We start from the raw sequence: 20,293 nt of genomic DNA, 5'->3' as shown, positions 1-20,293 counted from the left end.
CCCCAGGGTAGGAGCCAGCACCACTTCTCTTGGAAGTTGGTTCCAGATCCTAGCTGCCCTGACTGTGAAGTAGCACTGTGCTCCTGGCATCCTGCTCTGGGCCCCGCTGGCACTGGCCCTGAATCACTGGTACGGGCACTGTGCTCCCACTGGCCCCTGAACCCTGCAGTACAGGTGGGGGGGCAGTGCACAGCCCTGACTCCCGCCGCTCACCAGTAGGGAAGAAACTGGTGCTGAGTGTGGGGGGGGAAAAATGGCCCCTCGCCTGTCCCATGGCTGGCACCCAGGCACAGGCAGCCTCATGCGGGCTGCAGGTGGCTGCAGTGCAGGGCGCTGGCCAAAGGGTGGGCGAGGGGCCACTTCCCTGCACTCAGCACGAGCTTGTAACCCACCCTACTGCCAGCTTGGGAGTGGGGCTGGGTTACAAGCTGGTGTTGACCGTGGGAGGGGGGAGCAGCCCCTCCCTGCCCCATGCTGCAGCCACTCGCAGGCTGCCTGGGGCTGCCTCTACCTGCTCCAGACAGCCCCGTGCAGTTTTACAGCTGGTGCTTCCAAGGGGTGCACATCACCAGTGCCAATAAAGTCCCTGCTAACCAAATGCCTGGGGGCCGGTTAGCTGAAGCGCAAGTTTGTTGCCAGATGTTGTGGGTAGAGCGGGATGGTGGTGGCTGCATGTGGAGGGAAGGTGGCTGGAACCACTGCCTTGGGGCATGAGGCTCTTGTCTCTGACCCCAGGAGGGGGCACAGGAATCACTCCTGGGGTGGGTGGATCCAGCTGTGGCCCTGCCCCAGGCACTGAGAGTTTCAAGCCCCACCGGGGAGCAGGTGAGAGCCTGGCCCCACTCCCTGCAGCAGGAGCTGCACCCAGCCACTCTGTACAGGCTGGAACTGCTGCCCTGGGGCTCCTGGCTCTGACCTCAGGTGGGGTGGGAGGTGCCTGTACCAGGGTCTGGATCAAGGTTGGGTCTGGCCACGCACCACTCCTGCCAGCCTCTGGGCTGTGCTGTGCCCTGGTGCAGGCAGGTGGTATCAGCTGCTCCTGGGGTCACTGCAACGGGCTGGGATGAGTTGGGACAAGGAGAGCCCTGGGACGTTCAGGGCACAACACTGCCCAGCAGCTGCAGGCAGCTTGCATTGTCTGTTCCTGGTGCCACTGAAGTAGGGGCTGTGTCATGCCCTGTGCCCCCCAGGGCTCTGCCGGTTCCCACTCACCCCAGCCCCTGCTGCAGTGGCCCCGGGAACAGCAGACGCCAGCTTTAGAGGGAACTGTAAGTGCGTGCAGAGGGACATGGCTCTTGCTGCTAAGTGTGCCCCAGGCTGCACTAGATGACCATCCCAAGTGCAGGTCTGGGGGCCTGCAGCCCTCCTGGGGTGCATATAGCAGCAAGAGTTGTGCCCCCCACATCCACTGACAGTTTCTCCCTCTTTGCCCCTGGCTGCAGCCCTGGGAGTGGCCAGTGGGCTGAGCCCCATCCCTTTCCTGGTCCCAGTCTTACTCTCTCCCTCCATCACTGCCACGGGAACATATTATTTCCCCTGATTTTAAACTATTTTTTTCCTTTCCTTCCTTTCATCCCAATTTCACCTTAATTTTTGTTTGGAAGATAAACCCTGAAAAGTTCCCAGGTTTTTTGTTTTTTCAGTTTAAATAAACTGAAAATGCAGAACACTAGGTATATTATAATGGGCAACGAAGTCCTTGTCTGTAAGTGGGATGTTAGGAATGGACTTGCAGAAAACTATCTTTCACTATTGCTGTAGCTTTTCTTTGGTCTTGTCCATCAATCTCTTGATTCCAGAGCTTTGATTAAACTCCTCACTCAGGCTCATCTTTCAATCTTGTTAGTCACTTCTGTTTGCCTGTTTAGTTTTGTGCCACAAATATTCCAGTGCCCTTATGTAAAAGAGTGGCTGACTGTCAAATCAAATGTATTGCAGGAGTGTTTGTTTCAAAGTGGTGATTGTGCACAGAATAGCTCTGTAAACAGGATTGTAGGGGTCATATTTGTGTTATTGATTCCAAATCAGACTCGCTCGGATCACAATTTTTAAAATGCATTTCTCATAATTAAATATACAAACCTAACCTGGGATCTGATGGTGAAATTCTCTTGCACTTTTGCACTCTTACTCCCCCCACCCCCCCAATGTGGCTTGCATTACTAATAGTGAAAAATTCTGCAACTAGACTCCTTTTTGTTTAGTGCTAGTCAGAAGATGAATCTTGCTTCTCCATAGCTTTGGCCCTGCATTGCTCACAGAAGTAAGTCTGTGTCTGAGGTCAGCCTATGTGACTCATTTTACATGAAGGAGGGGGTGACTTGCTGGATAAGAATATACCAGTTTATGGTCACTTTAATGTAACTACTTCATAATGGGTTTAAATTGAAGGCATAAAACTGAGGCATGTTTTCACATACCAGGTTAATATGCTGAGAAGAAAGTAGCATCTTGGTCATCTTGCATAATTTTTTGTAACTACTTAACAGACATTTAGTTAGTACTATTAAGTTTCAAATTGAGTGTTTTTTGGGGAGTGGGAAGAAGAGGATAAAGAAAAGCTGGTACACTGGTTTTGTAATTGCAGAAGCAGAAAGTTATCTCAGCTTGTTGGGAACCCAGGCTTTTTTCTCCAGTAGAAAGCAAAAATGTCTTCAGTTGGGACATATTAAATTGTTGTTAATTTAATATTAATATTTTGGATTCCTTAAAGGAAGGCTAAAGTCTTTGCCAGCTGTGTTTTGCATGTGTCCATGTCAGCCTCTAGAATTGGGGCAAAGTTTATCTTAATTTCCATTGTATGTGGTTCTGAATGGCAAGATTGTACAGCATTTCTGTAACCCTTTGGTGTGCAGTATGATTATCAATGTGAAGAATCTATATTCATGATATCTTTCTGGACTACTAGGTTACAAAACTATCAACGCACAAGTTAAGGCAGCAAATTTGCCTTTTAAAAGAATGTGACCAATTTCCTTGAATTGGGAGCCTAAAATTCAGATGCCAAAATATAACGTTTAGCATCTTTTAGGCATCCAAGCTTCAAGATGCTGACTTGCTCCCTTGTGGGCTTTTTCAGTGGTGACCCTATCTTTCATGCGACTGTCTCTCTGAATTGTTAACATCTTTAAAGATTTTCCTTAAAAGTAGGTCTGTAAATGCTCAGCTCCTTTCCTAACAGTTGTATAAACTTCATCCAGAGACTTCTGAGAACATCAGAACATTCAGATAAAAGCTGGCTGGCTAGCATCTTGTTAAGTTTTTACATGGGGGTCACCGCTAGCGTGATGGTGAGGAAACTGAAACCTGGCCAGTCACAAATCTAAAGGGTTGTAACAGAACTGGTTTTAAACTGTACATCACCATGTTAATCCATGGTAGACTTGCTTGCTTACTGGATCATGTGGTCAGTTCTTAGCCACTTGCTCATTGCTTATTTACTTCGGGTTTTTTTTCTCTCTCCTCATTGTAAGATCAGGACTTAACACATTTAATAAATTTATTTTTAGTTCTCTTTGGACTTTGGGCAGAGTTGTCACTATGTGAAATGGGTATGATGCACTTTGGTTAGAAACAACCAACAGCAGTGCAGACTTTTTGATTCAACAGGACAGCCACATTTTTAAACTTTGGCTTTAAATTGTTTAAAGATTTATTTATTTATTTATTTTTTTGCAGGTCTTTCATCAGTGACTGCATTAAATCTTTGTGTTTTTAACTTTGGCACAACTTAAACAACAGTTTTAAAATGGGCATTTGTATTGCTGTATGCAACAAGGATGGTCGTCTAATGGCTTGCATGCTGCAACTGGCTCATGGCAGATCAGGGAGTGGGACAGGTAGCACAGTGGCAAATTGGGTAGGGAGCAGAAAGGAGAGCAGCAGATTGGGTAGAGGAAGGGGATTGGAGAGGCACTTGGAGGGTTTAATTTGTAGCATGCCTCCCAAAAAAGGTCTGGTCCTGTCCCATCCCCCCAGGCAGAGTATGGAAGCTCACACTTCTGAACGGCTTTTCACTGGCAAAATCCCTGTTGAGTAGAAGTCTTTATTAAGCAGGTAGTGGTTCACATGCACTGTAGCAAGCCTAGAAGGCCCCTCTGACTAAGCAGAAATTGCATTGGATGATACGTAATGTTTAAATTAATGTAACCATTTTTTCTGTTGCATAGTTTGTTGCATAATTTAAGGACCCGGATATAAGGCTTGGCGGCCCATCCCTTGTGTTTCTTGGTTTATGACTGTCGGCTTTGCGGAATACGGCTGAGATGAAAGGACTTCCTGAGGATGCAAACTACTCCATTGGCCTACTGGATGAAGGAATAACTCCTGCAGATGTTATTGACAACTATATTTTTGAGCAAACTCATGTAAGTACTTGATTCCCAAAACAAGTCTAGTTTATTTTAACATAACAATGTTCTTGTTTAAGTTATCAGCATTTAATTTTTAATCTGTAGTGGTGACTGAAGTCTGACTAACAGTTGTTATGGGTGACATAGCACTGACCTCTTCAGATAAGGCTGTATACATTTTTCCATATAAACTTGTATCTGGTTGTGTTAGCCCTTTGAACTGAAGTTCTGTCAGCCCTTTGCTTCAGGTTGAAATATTTTGGGAAATCTTGGTGTTTAGAAACGAAAACAAAAAGAATAACCCCAAAGCCACAACACCCCACTGTTCAGCCACATTCAGTTGTATGAGGCTAGAGGTGAAATGAGCTTTCTGAGATCTAAAACTTTTCAGCTGATTCACTGACAAGCTCTAGCCTGTGTAGAACTTGGGACATGGACATGCAATATTGCAAATGAGAGATCTGGGGATCGGGAAATAACTGCTATTCTAATGAAGTTTGTGTGTGTGCATGTGTACAGAGTTTGCCTCCTTGTGTACCAAGTGCCTTGTGGGTGCTCTGGCTGCCACTGATCCTCCTACATGGCAAATGAATAGTGAACAGGTTGATGTTACTGTATCTCCTACAAATGCTCTTTCCTTGGGCAAGGTGTTACTAGGCTGGGAGGTGGTAAGCCTGTCCTCATTTTTTTTTTTTCCCCACAGAAAAGCTGTAAAATTCTGTGCACACCATAGCCTTTACTTAGCAAGGTTCTTCCCTGCAGCTTCATCTTTATAGGCAGGCAAGTATGCACCTCACTTTACAGATGCAATAAAGGAGAGTCAGGCTACAGTCACCCCTAGAGATATTAGAGATGAGATCTATTCTGAACGCTATACCTAGGAGTTCTCCACTTTAACTGCACTGCTTTTCAGAATGAACTTGCCATACATAGGTGGCACTAGAAAGTAGTTGGGGCAGGGGGAGGGGCTAGTATGGAGCATGCCTGCCGCCGCCTCCTCCCTCCCACAAGGCTGTTCCAAGGTTGGTGTACACTGGTGTTGTGCACGGCAGGGGCTGTGGGTGTGGGCTACGGTGTTGGAGTCACTGTTGCTGGCCCAGTTTAGGGGAGGGGGCTAACCCCCATGAGCCCCAGCCTTCCTCTGTGTGTGTGTGTGTGTGTGTGTGTGTGTGTGTGTGTGTGTGTGTGTGGCTATGCTGTCAATTACTAGACTATATAACCTTCTGAATTGTGTGGAGAACTTGCCAAATCCTGGTTCCCAGTCTTCTTTCTATCAAACAGGTAAACCTGTGCTGTGGGTATAAAACTCTTCCTAGATCCTAACCTTGCTGATGACTTGTATAGGGGGACAGTATGCTTCTAGAACTTGTATTGGCTCTTTTGTTCTTTCCTTTTCTTAAAATAAATTGATATTTTTTAGTACCCTTGCACATATGCACTTGCTAAGTCAGAAGTCAAATGTTAAAATTGATGTTGCCTGGGAAATCTAAATTCAAATGCATGTTATGATACTCCTTATGTGATCACAGGCTGCTAGTTTTATGGGACCCCTGCCTCATTGATTGCACAGGAGGGACAGTAAATGAAGAACAGAGGATGATCTCCTGTGGTTAAGACATTGGACTGAGACCAGACATCCTATGTGATGTTGAGTAAGACTATATTAACTGATGGATAAGGGGACCTAATGTGAAGTTGCATTGGTGACCTGGCATTTCCCTAACTTTCCAGTACTTGACTTTACAGTATTAATGCTCTTCATATAGGTTTCTGTATGTATTTTAATAGGATTTCCATGCCTCTGATATGGGACAGACCTTTAATGTGTTTGAATCTGCCAGTTAAAAAAATACTGAACAAATTTTTTCATTAAAACATCATATGAGCTGCTGGTTTTGAAATAATAGTAGTACCAAGTGGAAAATTCCCCATTTTATAAGATACAAAACTATATTCAGATCATGGAAGCATTTATTTAATTTTTCCCCCTCCAGGAAGTTCTAGACTTCAAAATATGTATGTTTGTAAAACAAATGTTTTTGTGTTCTGAAGTATAGTTGGAATGATGATACTACCTAGCAGATAAGTAGAATATTTCAGCCAAAAAATTGCAAGGTACTATCTAAAAACTTTTTAATATCTTTGTACTAGAAGGTATTCATTTTAAGTAAACTGGCAGAAAAGTCAAGTCAATTGCTAGAGGTCACATGTAAAAGCTGTGCTTAAATAGGGGGAAAAAGATGTATGTAGCCTTGACTCCCAATGATTGTCAGATGCAGTAAGCAAGAGACTTCATGCTTCACTGTGTTTTGAGGGTTTTTTGTGCTTTGAGGGGAAGGTCCATAACTTTTTAAAACATACTTGATTCTTATTTCTTTTCTAACTTCCTTTGTTTTACAGACTGGAAAAAAAGCATTTTTTGTTGGTGATCTTGGAAAGCTTATGAAGAAACGCATCGAATGGCAGAATGTGATGGCACCAATAAAACCATTTTACCCTGTAAGATGCAATTCCACTCCAGCCGTTCTTGAGATTCTAGCAGCTCTTGGCACCGGATTTGTGTGTTCCAGTAAAGTAAGCATTAATTCTGTAACTTGCTGTTACCTTCCTTGAGCCCTGTTTAATCTGTTTTGGGTAAAACAACAGCTTTTGGCATTAGTTACCATGCTAATATTGTCTTTTTGCCTCTGTAATACTCAGTTAAAGAGTATACAGGTTTAAAGCTGTACTTGTATGTTAGCCAGTTATTTCAAGGGTACAAATTAGCTAAAGGAAAACCTTATTTTTGCAAGTTCCAGAATAAATTTTACGTATTCACTACAGGATTTTCATTTGCCATTCTTTAAAACTCGGCTACTGTCTTGTCTTGTTTTCTAGACTGAAATGGCAATATTACAGGACTTGGCCATAGCTCCTGAAAATATCATGTATATAAATCCTTGCAAGCAAGCCTCTCACATAAAGTACGCAGCGAAAGCTGGGATAAACATCATGACTTGTGATAATGATATTGAGCTACAGAAAATTGCACGTAATCATCCAAATGCGAGGTAAGTGTTGAAAATAAATTTTAGGATTTTTCTTGCTGTGAGAATTTTAACTTTAGCTATGCTACCTATCTATTAGGAAGCAGGAAAAGTGTGTATTATTTTTAATAAAATGTAGCTATGCTAGTCTTAATCTAACCTTGTCTCTATTGCAGTATTTATCTAAAGATGCTACCACTTTTTTTGTAGAACTTTCTCTTGGTTTTGGCTTCCAAGCTTAGTAGGAGAAAATCACCCAGCTCAACCTTGGAGGGGAGGGGAAAGGAATACCAAGGAGGAGTGAAGACTGGAAGCCCAAGTTTCACTTAATGTTTCGGTAACTTTAATGTTAGCATTTTTGGCACCTCCTTTGTCGACCAAGCTGGTTTGCTTTGTGCAGCTTGAGTAGCTTTTCTTTCTTTCAGGACTTTCTTTACTTCCCTGGCTCCTAATGGCTTCAAGCAAAGTCTGGGGGACAAAAATTATCAACCAGTAAAACTACACATTTGTGGCCTCTACTTGGCACTTTGTATGATGCCATTGCATAGCATATCCATGTTTACTGGAGAACTAAAAACAGGGAAGGCTTGCTTCCAGTCCCTCCTTTGTGCCACTTTGACCTAGAGGGTTTCAAAAGAGAAAGCAGATTTGGATATATACTTTAATTCATCTCTTAGATGGAATGTTATTAGTGCTACCCACATTGGATCTAGATGGAAATCAAACCTGTAGCAATGTTGGTTACTTCATCAATATTATCCTTCATCATTTTACCTTCAAAGCTAAAGACCTGCCATAGGCTGTATCTTGACTCCTTGGGCACCAGTCCTTGAAGTGAATACTGCAATGCTTCACACTGGGTGAGGAGGTAGTATTGTATTTTACATTATCAGGGAGCATCAAGAAAAAGGTGCCATGACCTGGTTACTAAAGCCACTGAGATGAGGCAGGCCCTTTTCCCAAAAGACCCAAATACCATTTGGATACAAGTCTTATAAGCGGAACCAGGGACACAAGAAATAATTAGCAAAACTCTCTAAATATTTAAACTGTCTCTAGTACTTGCTTTCCACTCAGTTGTGGCCGTATGTGCAATTTAAAAATGCAACTGTATGGATTTAAACAAGTTCTGGGAGCCTGCTAATGGCAAAGCAGAGCAGCAGCAAGCTAGGAAGACTCAGAGTATCTGACTACAGTATTTCAGTTTCAGTGTCTGAGCTGATTTGGCTCTAAGTGCCAATCCAGAAATCTTTGGAGGAAATAATTGGGACTCCTGCTGTAGTCCAATGGGAATGTTGTGCCTATTTGGATTCTGTTGATGAAGTGTCAAGCCGGCCCAAACCACTCATCCAGTCAAATACTGAGGAGCATTTCTTGGCTTTGCTTTTCTTCCTTTGTCCTTACCTACTGTCACACAAGCTTGACAGTGAGGAGGCTATGGCTGGAGAAAGAAGGCTCAGATGTTTGTTGTAAATACTTAGTTTGTGCCTAGCTGCTTTAGGACAAATGTATGTTTTAGCTCTCAGCTGCAGCCTCCAAGTTCATCTTGTCAAAGGACAGTAGCCATTTTCTAGAACTTGGTCTTTTCCTGGCTGGATCAAGTTTTGTAGCACAGGTGCCTAGAATTAAAAAATAAAATACAATCTGTGCAGGAGTGTGTGGACTTAAGCTAGCATCTAATGCAACTCAGCTTTAATGTGGGTGATTATGATAGTGAGAATACCATCTTGGATGGGCATTTATTCACTTGGTTGCAAGTCTTTTAGGCTTATAGAAATCTTGAGGGCATACCCTGTGATCCTCTCTAATGAAGAGAGATGGGTGAAAGGCCAGTCTGCATTTTTAGCTTGCCTCATTCCTACAGGGAAGGGGAAAGCCTTTGGTTTGAGGACTAGCTTCCATATTTATTGGCATCAAGAACAGAGTGACCGCACAGCAGCATTTTCTGCTGCAACATTGGCAGTAAAAGTCTCAATGAAGACATTTCCCAAATTTGAAACAAACAAGTAAAACAAAATCCTCTGCTTTGAGAAACAAAAGGAACTTTGTAAGTAGCTAGTGGGTATGTTAGAAGCCTTCATAAACTAGAAAGGCATGTTAGAGGATCATTCAGTAAGAGTAAAGCAGTTTGATGTCTGCTTTGTGTTGAGAGAACCATGCAGCACTTGCATGCATCCAAAATAAACTGCCATTTATATTTAGGCACTTGCTTAAATTCAGTTTCTAGGAAGAATCTCCTTTCCATTTGAGTCATTTCCATAGAACCTAAATCCAGATTATTACCATGTAGTTGTTTCCTTCTGGATTTCTTCTATTGCATTCCTTCACTTTTTTTTTTTAAAAGAGCTTCTAAAACCAAATATTTCTTATTAAAAATAGGCTGTTAAAAAGAGATGAGAGCATATTATCTTGTAAATGTCTTGTTTGATGTATTTTCTCTTAAGTCCCAGATTTTGGATGTGCCTTGAATTCAAGGGTGTTGTGTTGTCAGAAGCATGGCTCTCTTTATTTTAATTTTTTTGGTGTCTGTAGACATCCTGGTTATTGCTGTTTTTCAGCAAATGGTGTGTGTGCATGCACACATCTTGAAAACAAAACTAAATGTAAAAAAAACCCAGACCCTTAATCATAGGAAGGTAGGACTAGGAGGGATCTCCATGAGGTCATCTGGTTAAGCTTCTGCTCAGGGCAGGATAATCTGTCTAAACTATCCCAGTGAAGTGTCTGTCAAATCTCCTCCTCAAAATTTTCCAGGGATAGAAATTTCACACCCTGTTCAAATAGTATATTCCAATGCTGACTACCATTATACCAAAATTCCTCCTAATCGCCAACCAAAACTTCCTCTTCTGCATCTTAGTGCCCTTGCTCCTAGTCCTGTCACCTATGGCCACAGACAAAAGCCCATCTCAATCCTGTTCATAGTAGCTGAAGACTGTTATCCAGTCTGCCTTCAGTCTTCTCCAGACTAAACTCTCTAATCCTATTGGCTTTTCCTCGCAAGTCTTGCCTCCCAGGCCCCTAATCACTTTTGTTGCTCTATGCTGAACGCTTTCTAAACTGTCCATATCCTCCTGGAAGTGTGGGGCCAAAAACTGGACATGCCTCTCTAGGGGAGGTAACCCTACTACCCCTCCACCTCGGGGTCTATCCAGCCCTTTCTGGATTTCAACCCTGCTCTCCGATGTCTTCAACTCTACTTAACTTGGTCGTCCACCCTTCCTTTCGTTTTAGTTTGTGCTTTCACTTTTTTGTAAGTATTGCTGTTCTTCTACAGTTCAAGCTCCTTGCGCTCTGCAAGTAAGAATCTAGCACAGAAAATTGTATCTTAACTGCTCTTAAGGGGTTGCAAAATTACTTGTTACTTGCAAGAGAGAGATTCTCTTTCTTCCAGTTGGAGGGGAAACCTTTTTGAAGAATTAATTTTCTCAAATGTTGATGGGTTTTTCTATGTCTTCCAGGCATTATTTTTAAAACAATATGTTGTTTAATGTTCTGTTGCCTCTTTGGGAAGTCTTCACTTCCTGTTAAAGTAGTTTGACTGAAAGAATCCAAGGGCAGTTAATTATGCTCAGTGTGCATCTTTGAAACCTAGAGTCAGGGCAAGGATAAGTAGTGTTATGTGCCTTTAAAAACCTGAGATTAGTGAGGGGACTGCAAGTCCAAGATTTCACAAGCCAGCTAAGACCCAGAAATGAGAATCCTGCATGGTATTTTCATAAAAGAAATTGCAAGGAGATTTTATCTTTTCAGGTGAAAACAGCTAGCACTTTATATATTACATTATGTCATGGAAACTCAGCTGAGGAGTTTGGTATATGTAGTCCTAAATATTTTCAGATTAACATCTGTCCTACTATGACTGTAGGATGTAAAATGTACTGGTATGGTTTTGGAGTTCTTGCAGGATAAATTCAAAGGTTATTGGGGTTTCTTCTTCTTTTTTTTTTTTTTTTAATAGGAATGTTATTAGTGTTTCCTTATGGTATTACAAATGTTGCTAAATACATTAAATATTTTGTTAAACAATTCTTTAACTTTTTTAATTCCCTTGAAACGCTTCTAATGAGTTAGGAAATAAACCTGGCCAAAGGAAATGACAAATTGATATCAAGACGCAGGATAATAAGGGCATCCTTTAAAGAAATAAGAATGATTTGCCTCTTCATGCATACTCCTCTAAATTGTCTATTGTAAATATTTTCAGTTTGGGAATTAATTTTCTTAGGCAGGGATTAATAATGAAAATCTAAGAAGCTACTGTTAACCCTGAACTTAAGATAAATTAATGGCTCATACCCTAGTACAGTGGTCACCAACCAGTGGATCTTGATCCACCAGGAAGTCTTGGAGCCTCTTGGAGTCCAATCTGAGGATTGGAAGGAGGGCAGAGTGCCCACATGCATGCCCCAGCCTAGCAGATCAATCCATGGGGGGGTGGGGGGACTAGATAGAAGCCCTTGCAGTGAGGGACAGTGCTGCAGGAACAGGGCTAAGTTGAGTGGGGCCCCTGTCAGGTGGGACTTACCTGCTGGAGAGGCATGCCCCCAAATAATTTTTTCTCCCTCTGTCTGAATCTGCCCCTGTTTCTCTCCCCCCACCGCCCTCCCCCAACCAAATTCCCCTGCTAGGCGGAGTGGGGGGAGTGAGTGGCAGCAGTGCACAGTAGATCTTGGGTTACTTTTAAATGCCAAAGGTGATCTGCTTAAAGGTTGGAGGACCACTGCCCTGGTATTACCTCAAAGATTTCAACCTACACCTCTGTTTTTAAAGGATCAAGTACCACAGAGGGTTCAATCAACATATAACCAATATAGGGAGATATAGATACCAAGATACCGGTTTGTTTTTTTTGCTTAGGAAGTGACCACCTTTCTGTAGTCCTCAACCTTTAAGAGAGCTTGGTATTCCCCCAGGCCTTATTAATGATAGAACCTGTATTTGTCAATAGAAAATTGAAATGGGACACCTATCTAGCCAAAAAGGTGACTGATAAATTTCATGTGGAAGATTTCAATATTTTAAGAAACTTGGTAATATAGCCCAAATACCAGAGGATATTTTTCAAATCATTTTACTTTTTCCATGGAACAAATAAATAGTAAACAAGGGTGTAATATACCTGTTGTTGATGCAACTAAGTATCAGGTAACAAATGATGAAATGAATAATCTCCTCAAAGTATAATGGAAGAACAAACCCCCAGGCCCAGGTGGAATACCAGTGGAAGTTTTATATTGATAATATCTAATGGTAGACTCTGGTCTTGGAAAAATAGTATAACTCTGAGTGAGCTGGACCAAATCCTAGATTCCTGAAAAGGGGGTACCATCATACCCTTTTTCAAGAAAGTGCTAAAAGATGAGCCAGAATCTTATTGCCCCATAAGTTTAATAGAAGTTTCAGCTAAAATCTTTGGGTGTCACTTGTTTATACCATCTCGTAGCATGGGTAAAAAGAGAAAACTTATATGAACATCAGACTGGATTTAGGGATGGATATTCCACTAAAATGTCTCAAACTGAAGGGTAAATACAATACTGATTTGTGCATTTGCATATATTTAACGTATGTTATATTTGTTGATCTGTCAAGAGCTTTTGACAGTATAGATGGAAGTAAACTTTGAGAGAAGCTGTTAAATTATGGGACTGACCCTTCTCCCTTGCATCTGCTGATTTAGAATATCATAAAGGTATATGTGCCCAAGTTAGGTGGGGTCTGAGGGGTGAGCTTGCACAACAGAAATTTCAGACAAAAAGTGGTTAGATAAGGATGTATTTTGGCCCCCTTGCTATTTAACTTTTAATGCAACTGCTATTATCAGAAACATAGGATGCTTATTTTCATCCCCCAAAATTTACCAGCAACCCCAATCCCTATTTTAATGTATGCAGAATGACTGTCATACTCTCAAGAACTCCCATCAGCTTACAGAGTGCAGTTTAAAACTTTTGAGCATCTTTGTGGACAGAAAGAAGATGAATGATGATAAATCCAAAATAATGCTTTGGGGAAGCTGTCTAAAATACCTGTGGAACACGGAGGGGAATCGAACTCGAAGTTGTTAAAACCTTTACAGCTTTTCAATCATGGAAACACCACATTCAGTCAGTTTTAAAAGTAAGGCAGCCCAATTGGCAGTGGCTATAAAGACATTTTTGAGACCACAGCAGGACTATCAGTCCTAAGCTCCCATATTAGCGCATAAAACCAAAATTGTGTGCCGGATCCTGTATGGGGCTATACTGTTAGTAATGATGTAGGCATACCTCAGAAATAAGGGTGGGTGGGTTGGCTGGTTGGTTCGTTCCCAGGGTTCTTCTGGGTCTTGTTCCACTCCCACAGCTCTCTTGATTTAGAGACAGGATTAGTCTCCATTTTAACTAATATTATTAGAATGGTGGGATTTGGGTTTAAAATCCTGCCTCTTCTACTGTCTGACTTGCTGGAATTGTGCCATATAGAAAACGTCAGTAATCCCCTTTCTCTTCAGTCTCCCCAACCAAGCTTTTCTTTCCCACACTTCTGCATTTTCCAGGATGGGACATTGTCAAAGACAATGAAAGACTTTTCTCCCCCGTAGAAAAGGTCTGGATTTCCAGAGGTTTTGAGAGTTTGCCAGGCAGAAAGCCCTTGCCACTGCAAAAATCAATTTGTATTGCCCCTCTATAGTCTTTTGAAATTAGATTGGAGAGTAGAAAAGTATTTATAGCTGGATCTCAACAATAAATGGCAAACCTCTTTGACTAGACTCGGGACCAAACAGATGCCCACAGCTGTTTTGTCTGGACATGGACTTTCCATTCCAAGGGCTAAAATGTTGCCCCATCCTATCTAAGAGTTTTGGAAGATGCTATTCATTATGTCTTGGAATGTCTTCCAGCAAACAGATTGATATTTAGTAAACAGTCTTGCAATTTTTGCTTACAAGACTGAAGCAATCAGAGCTAAACATCTTTTACTGTTGATATGACAGATTAAACTTTATCACTGTTTGTTTGTTTTTTTTACTGTTAATTGTGGACCTATGCCCAACATTTTTATAGATTCATGATCTGATTTATCACCATATTTGTACTTAAGTTAATTTTAGGAGTAGGAATAATGGTTGGCCTTTTTATAATATTTGCATTTTGTTTTTTGTTTATATTATGGTTGTATGTCCATTTTGTGTTTGTTTTTCGGGAGCACTGCTTTCAGCCAGAATCCTTAATAAATTGAGCTGAATTCTTTGACAGCTGTTAAATTATCATATCTGTAATAGATGTGAGCATTCACAGTCAGGAACTGACCTTTCCATATGGATGTGTAGCTTGCTAGTTACCAATGCCTTTATCTCCAGGTATGATTGCTATAATGTCCCTTACATGATGCATTTAACTGTACCACTTGACTCTCAAAAGGTGGTAGCTAGTAGCATCTCACTGGGATTGAAAAATGGTACAAATAATATCAGTGAAAGAAATAACTAATAGAAAAGGGATTCATGGCAGTTGTCATTTGACTCCTATCTTGGGTTGGATGAGCCTCCTGGGATTTCAGCCCTGAATAACCCAAAATAAGTCCCATGTGGGGGGTTATCCTAAATAACCTTGTGCCCATGTTTGAAGGATGTCTTTCCAAATGCTCAAACTACATGCATTAAAGCAGAACAGATGATCCACTTGACTAAGGAGATTCAGTACGTCATCAAACCACAGAGACTTAACAGCCCAATGAGGACAAGGTCTGATGAATTGGTTGTCCAGTTAAGGAAAGTCTGTCTTCAAACGATCACTTTACCCAGGCAACCAGTAGGCAGCAGGAAGTGGAACAGAATTCTCTCCTTATGCTCTTCTTACACCTGCCAGTGGAGCTAGGAGGCATGTGGAGAGGGTGCTCAATGTACATCAGACTGTTATAGCCAAAACTGATATGGAAGAATACATCCAGCCAGGCCAGTCCAAAGGGAGTCCCAGTGCACACCTCCAAACAGCAAGGGAGAAAACATTCTAGCTATCATTTAAAGAGCAGCTTGTAAGCAGCCATACTTTTTATTAGATGGTAACACTTTCTTTTATTACAGCACCCAACAGAGTCTTGGTTGCTACATTTCGAAATCCCTTATCCTTGTTGGCTCCATGTTTTAGCCCCTAATTGCTAGTTTTTTCTCTGTACAGGATTTTTTTATTAGGTTCACTTGATTCATCCATCGATGGAGTTGGAGTACTGACAGCATAATCAACATACTTCTGACAGTCTTCAGGCTGCACATATGCTGATGATGATGTAAACCAACTGTGCCCCCATCATCTTCCCCTTCTCTTAGGCTCTTACTACACATTGCCACAGAAGACATTAATGGAGTTGAAGAGATGAGTATGAAGTTTGGCACCACACTGAAGAACTGTAGGCATCTCATGGAACTTGCTAAGGAGCTTGAAGTCCAAATAGTTGGTGTTAAGTGAGTAGCTCTCCTCTTCTTTTTCTGTTAAGTGTAACATTAAATGCTCAAACAAATATAAGACTGATTTATTTACTTTCTGGTGTATGCTGACCTTTTTTCCTTTTTACAGGAAGTAATAAAAAAGCAATTTGTATAATTTTGAGAGTTTTTGTCAAATAGTTATCCCCTCCAACCAGTATGAAAAAGAAATGATTATCTTAGAGCCAATGTTACAACACTGGGAATATCAAAATCCCCTGTCATGGCCAGAAATTGCCCAGTGTGGGTTTTTTATCGATCTTCCCCAGCCATTCTCTTGTTTTCCCAGCCAGTTTTGTATGTTCAGTTTTGCATATAGAAGTAGGCTGAACTACCAAAAAGCTGTAATATGTTTGGGGAAAACTCTCACTTGTTGGGTGAGGCAAGGCTGTAAGATATATATTTAACTCGGATTTGCACTGATGTTTATCCTAGTCACTCTTAGTAATAGAGATCATGTAACTTTTTTAGTTCTGACCTGTAGATGGCAGAAGGTTTCCTTGAAGCATTTTAGGTCTTAAGATCTGAATGATTTGTGATTCTTCAAACTGAAATAAGTTGGATACATAAAGGATAAGCAAAGATTGTGTCCCTTCATCTGCCAAAGATGTGTAGAAAGCACTAATGAAAATCAAATGTTTCAAAAAAACCATGTAGAAGAAAAGTTGTTGTTTTTGTCATCAGGATGAATAACGTGATTTTGCCTCTCCTCCTTCTGCCCCCCTCTCCTACCTAATAAATACAACTTTACTTAAATTGAATACTTTTTCTTTTGCTGTAATTGAAATTCACAACTTGTTAAGGGTATTATCATCTGGTTACAAAATATAAATTATTCAAACAATACTCCTTTTAAGGAAAATCAGATTGCTGAACTACTGCAAGTCACTGGCTAAGCAACTAAAACAAACTGAAGTGCTAAGCTGTGTTTGTGATGTCAGTAGTCACCTCTTGCAGATGAAGAGATTGTTTGTTTGACTTGTTTGTTCAAAGAAAAAAAAAGAAGATTGAAAAAAGCATTTTTGTATATGCAAATAAAAATAAATGCCAAAATGACAATCTGCTAATTCTAAAAGCTTGAAGAGCATCCTGAACAAAAACTTAGCTGTTCAATTTACTAACTGTAGGTACTTCCTTTGTTTTAATAATCTGTTTAGAATAGTCCAATTAAGTTTTTAATAACTTGTTTTTCTCCCCCCAATTCATCACTTGTTAAGAGTTTAATTGCACAAAAATAGTGAGAGTGTTTTGTTTTTTATTTGGATGCATACTGTCAATCTTTGTATTCTAGATGCATTTCAAATACCACGCAGTTAATTTAATAAATAAGAAATGTTGTTGGTCAGTTAGCTTTATGTATACTTTACCGTATTTAACTATACAGTAAGTGGAGAATAATATCAGTACAGGATTGGTCTACAGTATTTAAAATGCTCTGTCTATTTTAGTTCTGATTTTTACATTTTCTACACTGTTCCTCTTGCCTACCACTAGGTGGTTATAAATCTTCAAGGACTTGATACAAAACCTTCCACCTCCTGGTTGCAGCTTTTAGTTCTAACCCAACTTAACTAGAAGCTACTATCAGATGACTCTTTTGTAACTTACTATTACTTGATACTTATTTAAAGTGCTTTTTCTGGAGTACAAAAGCATTATACAATGGTGTGAAATATTAAATGCTTGCCTGTCTAAGGGCACAGACAGCACTTCAGCTGTACTTTTTTAATTGACAGATTCATGAACAGTAAATAGCAAGGTTATTCTTTGGAGCTCTAGGTGTCTTGACTCTCCATTAAGATTTTAAGAGTCCACAGAAAGAGTTCATTAAAGAGTATTAAAAACTATTTTGAGATTTGTTAAACTGGTGTATATTTGTTTTGTTATGGGTAAAACTTTTAAAGTATAAGGAAAATGCATTGGTGTGCTGCCTGAACTGTTTGCATAGCCATAAGTGTCTCATGTGCCTCTTAAAGTCGGTCATCTATGCATGGACCTTTTAGATGTCTCTACTTGTTTAGAGAAATGGCCTGTGTAGTACTGATGTCAGGTTTTCCATGCACTTACGTTTTTTTCTTTTTCAGATTTCATGTTTCTAACTCTTGCAAGGAACCTCAAGTGTATCTACATGCTATAGCTGATGCTCGGTGTGTGTTTGACATGGCTGTAAGTAGCTATATTTGTACATATTATAAATGTTGGAGCCAGCAAAGATATTAAAAAACAAACAAACAAACAAAAAAAAACCAGTATTTCTACTACTGTGGTTCTAGAAGTCTTGGTCACCCACCAGAAGTCACTTATGTAAGCACTGTACACAGAAAAGGACTGTCCCTGCCCAGAGCTGCTAGTCTGAAGAGAATAGAAAAGATAATTGTTATAAACGGACCTACCTTTCAATTAAGGAATGATAATACGAAACTATAGATCTTAAATATGTGATTGAAACAAATCAAAAGGTCTTTTAGAGCAGATTTTAGATTACATTTTTAAAAGCCAACCGCTTTTTAAAAAAAAAAAAAAAAATCTGGATTCACTCTTAACAGAACATTTACCTTTTATTACAAATACAATAAAAGCTTTGTTCAGCAACCATGGGGAATGGAGGGTGCCAGATAACAAAATATCCTGGTTAATTGAGAGGCCCAAATAAGAAGTCTTTGCCTGTTTGGGCTGCTGCTGCTTCTCCCACGGCATTGCCAACCCTCCCGCAGGCCCCCATGCAGGCTGCTATGCCCTGGGCCGTGGGGGCTTAGAGAAACCAGAAGTGCCATGGTGGGCACTTCTGGTTTCACTTTGCAAGATGGCATGCTGGTTGTAAGGTGCCAGTTAACGGAGCTTTTACTATACATATTTTAAAATAAAAGGCTTTAAAATGCTAGACCATAGCTCGGGTACTGTAGTCTTCATGCAATGATATTGCTACCAATTGGAAAGTAAAGTGCGCAAGGAAAGCAATTATGTACAAAGTATTGATGATGTATCAGGGCTTTTGGAAGGAGGAGACAAATGTGAACTCTTCCCTTGGGAAAGAGGAACTCTGGATCTAGGCCAGGGGTGGCCAACCAGTGGCTGGAGCCACATGCAACTCTTCAGAAGTTAATGAGTCTCCTAAATCTTTGCACAAGCATATGGTGACCACATACATATACATATATAATCATTACATATTACTGTGACTCTTTGGCAATGTACATTGCTAAATTCTGGCCCCTTCTCAGGCTCAGGTTGGCTATCCCAATCTAGACATCCAACAGTCATTCTGCTGTCAGAATACAGTCAGTACAGCAGTGCTTCCCAAACTTTGTCAGCATGACCTCTCACTCCCAACCTACAGCTTCCCCACACCCATGACTATCCACTGTTGTGACCCCATTTGGGGTCATGACCCACAGTTAAGGGACTGCTGCAGTACAAGCTGTTAAGGTAGCTGGTGCTTCTGCATGATTCCATAGAAATAAAGTATGGCAAAACCATTCCAACTTTACCCCTGCTTACTACTTACTCCAGAATTAAAACGAGGGAGATTTGGTTAATTCATAAATGCTCATACAGATGTAATGTTTAGATTTGTAGCCACTACTGTGGGCTCCCACAAATGCATTTAAGCTATTAAATGTTGTTTGTCCATCAGCTCACTTGCATCAACCTTAATTTTTTGATAGTGTTACACGTGTTGTTTTTAGGTGTAGATTCTTTGGGGGGTGAAATTATTTAGTAAGAGCATATTGTTCTGTAGTAAAGAAAAATCTAAAGTAATTGCCTTTAAAGAATTGTATGTTTCTTATGAATGGAAGACTGTACAAGTGCCCATAAAGTATAAAAGCTATACTACTACCTTTTTAGGAAGAATTTGGTTTTAAGATGAACATATTGGACATTGGTGGAAGCTTCACAGGTTCAGAGCTTCAGCTGAAAGAGGTATGCATTGCAAAGACGTGTAACTAGCTTGCCCTATTTGTTAGTCTTTCTATTGATACTAATATCTGAAACCTGTACTATCACACCAGACCAGTAAGCAGATAAAAATGGGGATTGATAGGACTTTATGCCATAGTTGCAGCCATAAGGGACTAATTTAGGAACTAACCAGAAGTAGCACAAACCTAATAATCTTGCTAGCTTCATAATTCCAGTACAGATAATATTATATCACCCCTTGGTATTAAGAATTAGCAAATGGGAAGAAAAGTAACCAGTCTGAATTGCCACCACCTGCACACCAAACAAAGGCCTCTCTGGTTCCCTTGTCACCTAAATTTGTTAATACTATCATGAGCTTTTTGGATCTTTCTTGTTGAGGCAATTCTACCTTTTAACCTACTTATATTTGTTGAATATTAGTTTCATAGTTTCTAGGGTTGGAAAGGACCTGAGTAGATCATCTAGTCTGACCCCCTGCCATGGCAGGAAAGAGTACTGGGGTCAAACAACCCCAGCAAGGTATT

General features: G+C 40.7%; 1 protein-coding gene across 1 annotated transcript in view; it reads left to right on the top strand.

Annotated features, from left to right (window-relative positions):
* The window catches only part of AZIN1 (antizyme inhibitor 1), a 44,220-nt gene that overhangs the window by 17,663 nt on the left and 6,264 nt on the right, over positions 1-20,293 (top strand). Inside the window, exons 3-8 of the mRNA XM_019551540.1 lie at positions 4,170-4,367; positions 6,753-6,926; positions 7,230-7,402; positions 15,690-15,824; positions 17,930-18,011; positions 19,692-19,766. Of these exons, the coding sequence (XP_019407085.1) occupies positions 4,266-4,367; positions 6,753-6,926; positions 7,230-7,402; positions 15,690-15,824; positions 17,930-18,011; positions 19,692-19,766 (741 nt within the window). The 5' untranslated portion in view covers positions 4,170-4,265. The remainder of the gene's footprint in view (positions 1-4,169; positions 4,368-6,752; positions 6,927-7,229; positions 7,403-15,689; positions 15,825-17,929; positions 18,012-19,691; positions 19,767-20,293) is intronic.

Source organism: Crocodylus porosus, unplaced genomic scaffold (assembly GCF_001723895.1).
Source record: "Crocodylus porosus isolate Cpor-Errol unplaced genomic scaffold, CroPor_comp1, whole genome shotgun sequence".
Lineage (NCBI taxonomy): Eukaryota > Metazoa > Chordata > Crocodylia > Crocodylidae > Crocodylus > Crocodylus porosus.
The sequence above is the reverse complement of the archived record's forward strand: the minus strand, read 5'-3'. Positions and strand labels throughout refer to the sequence as shown.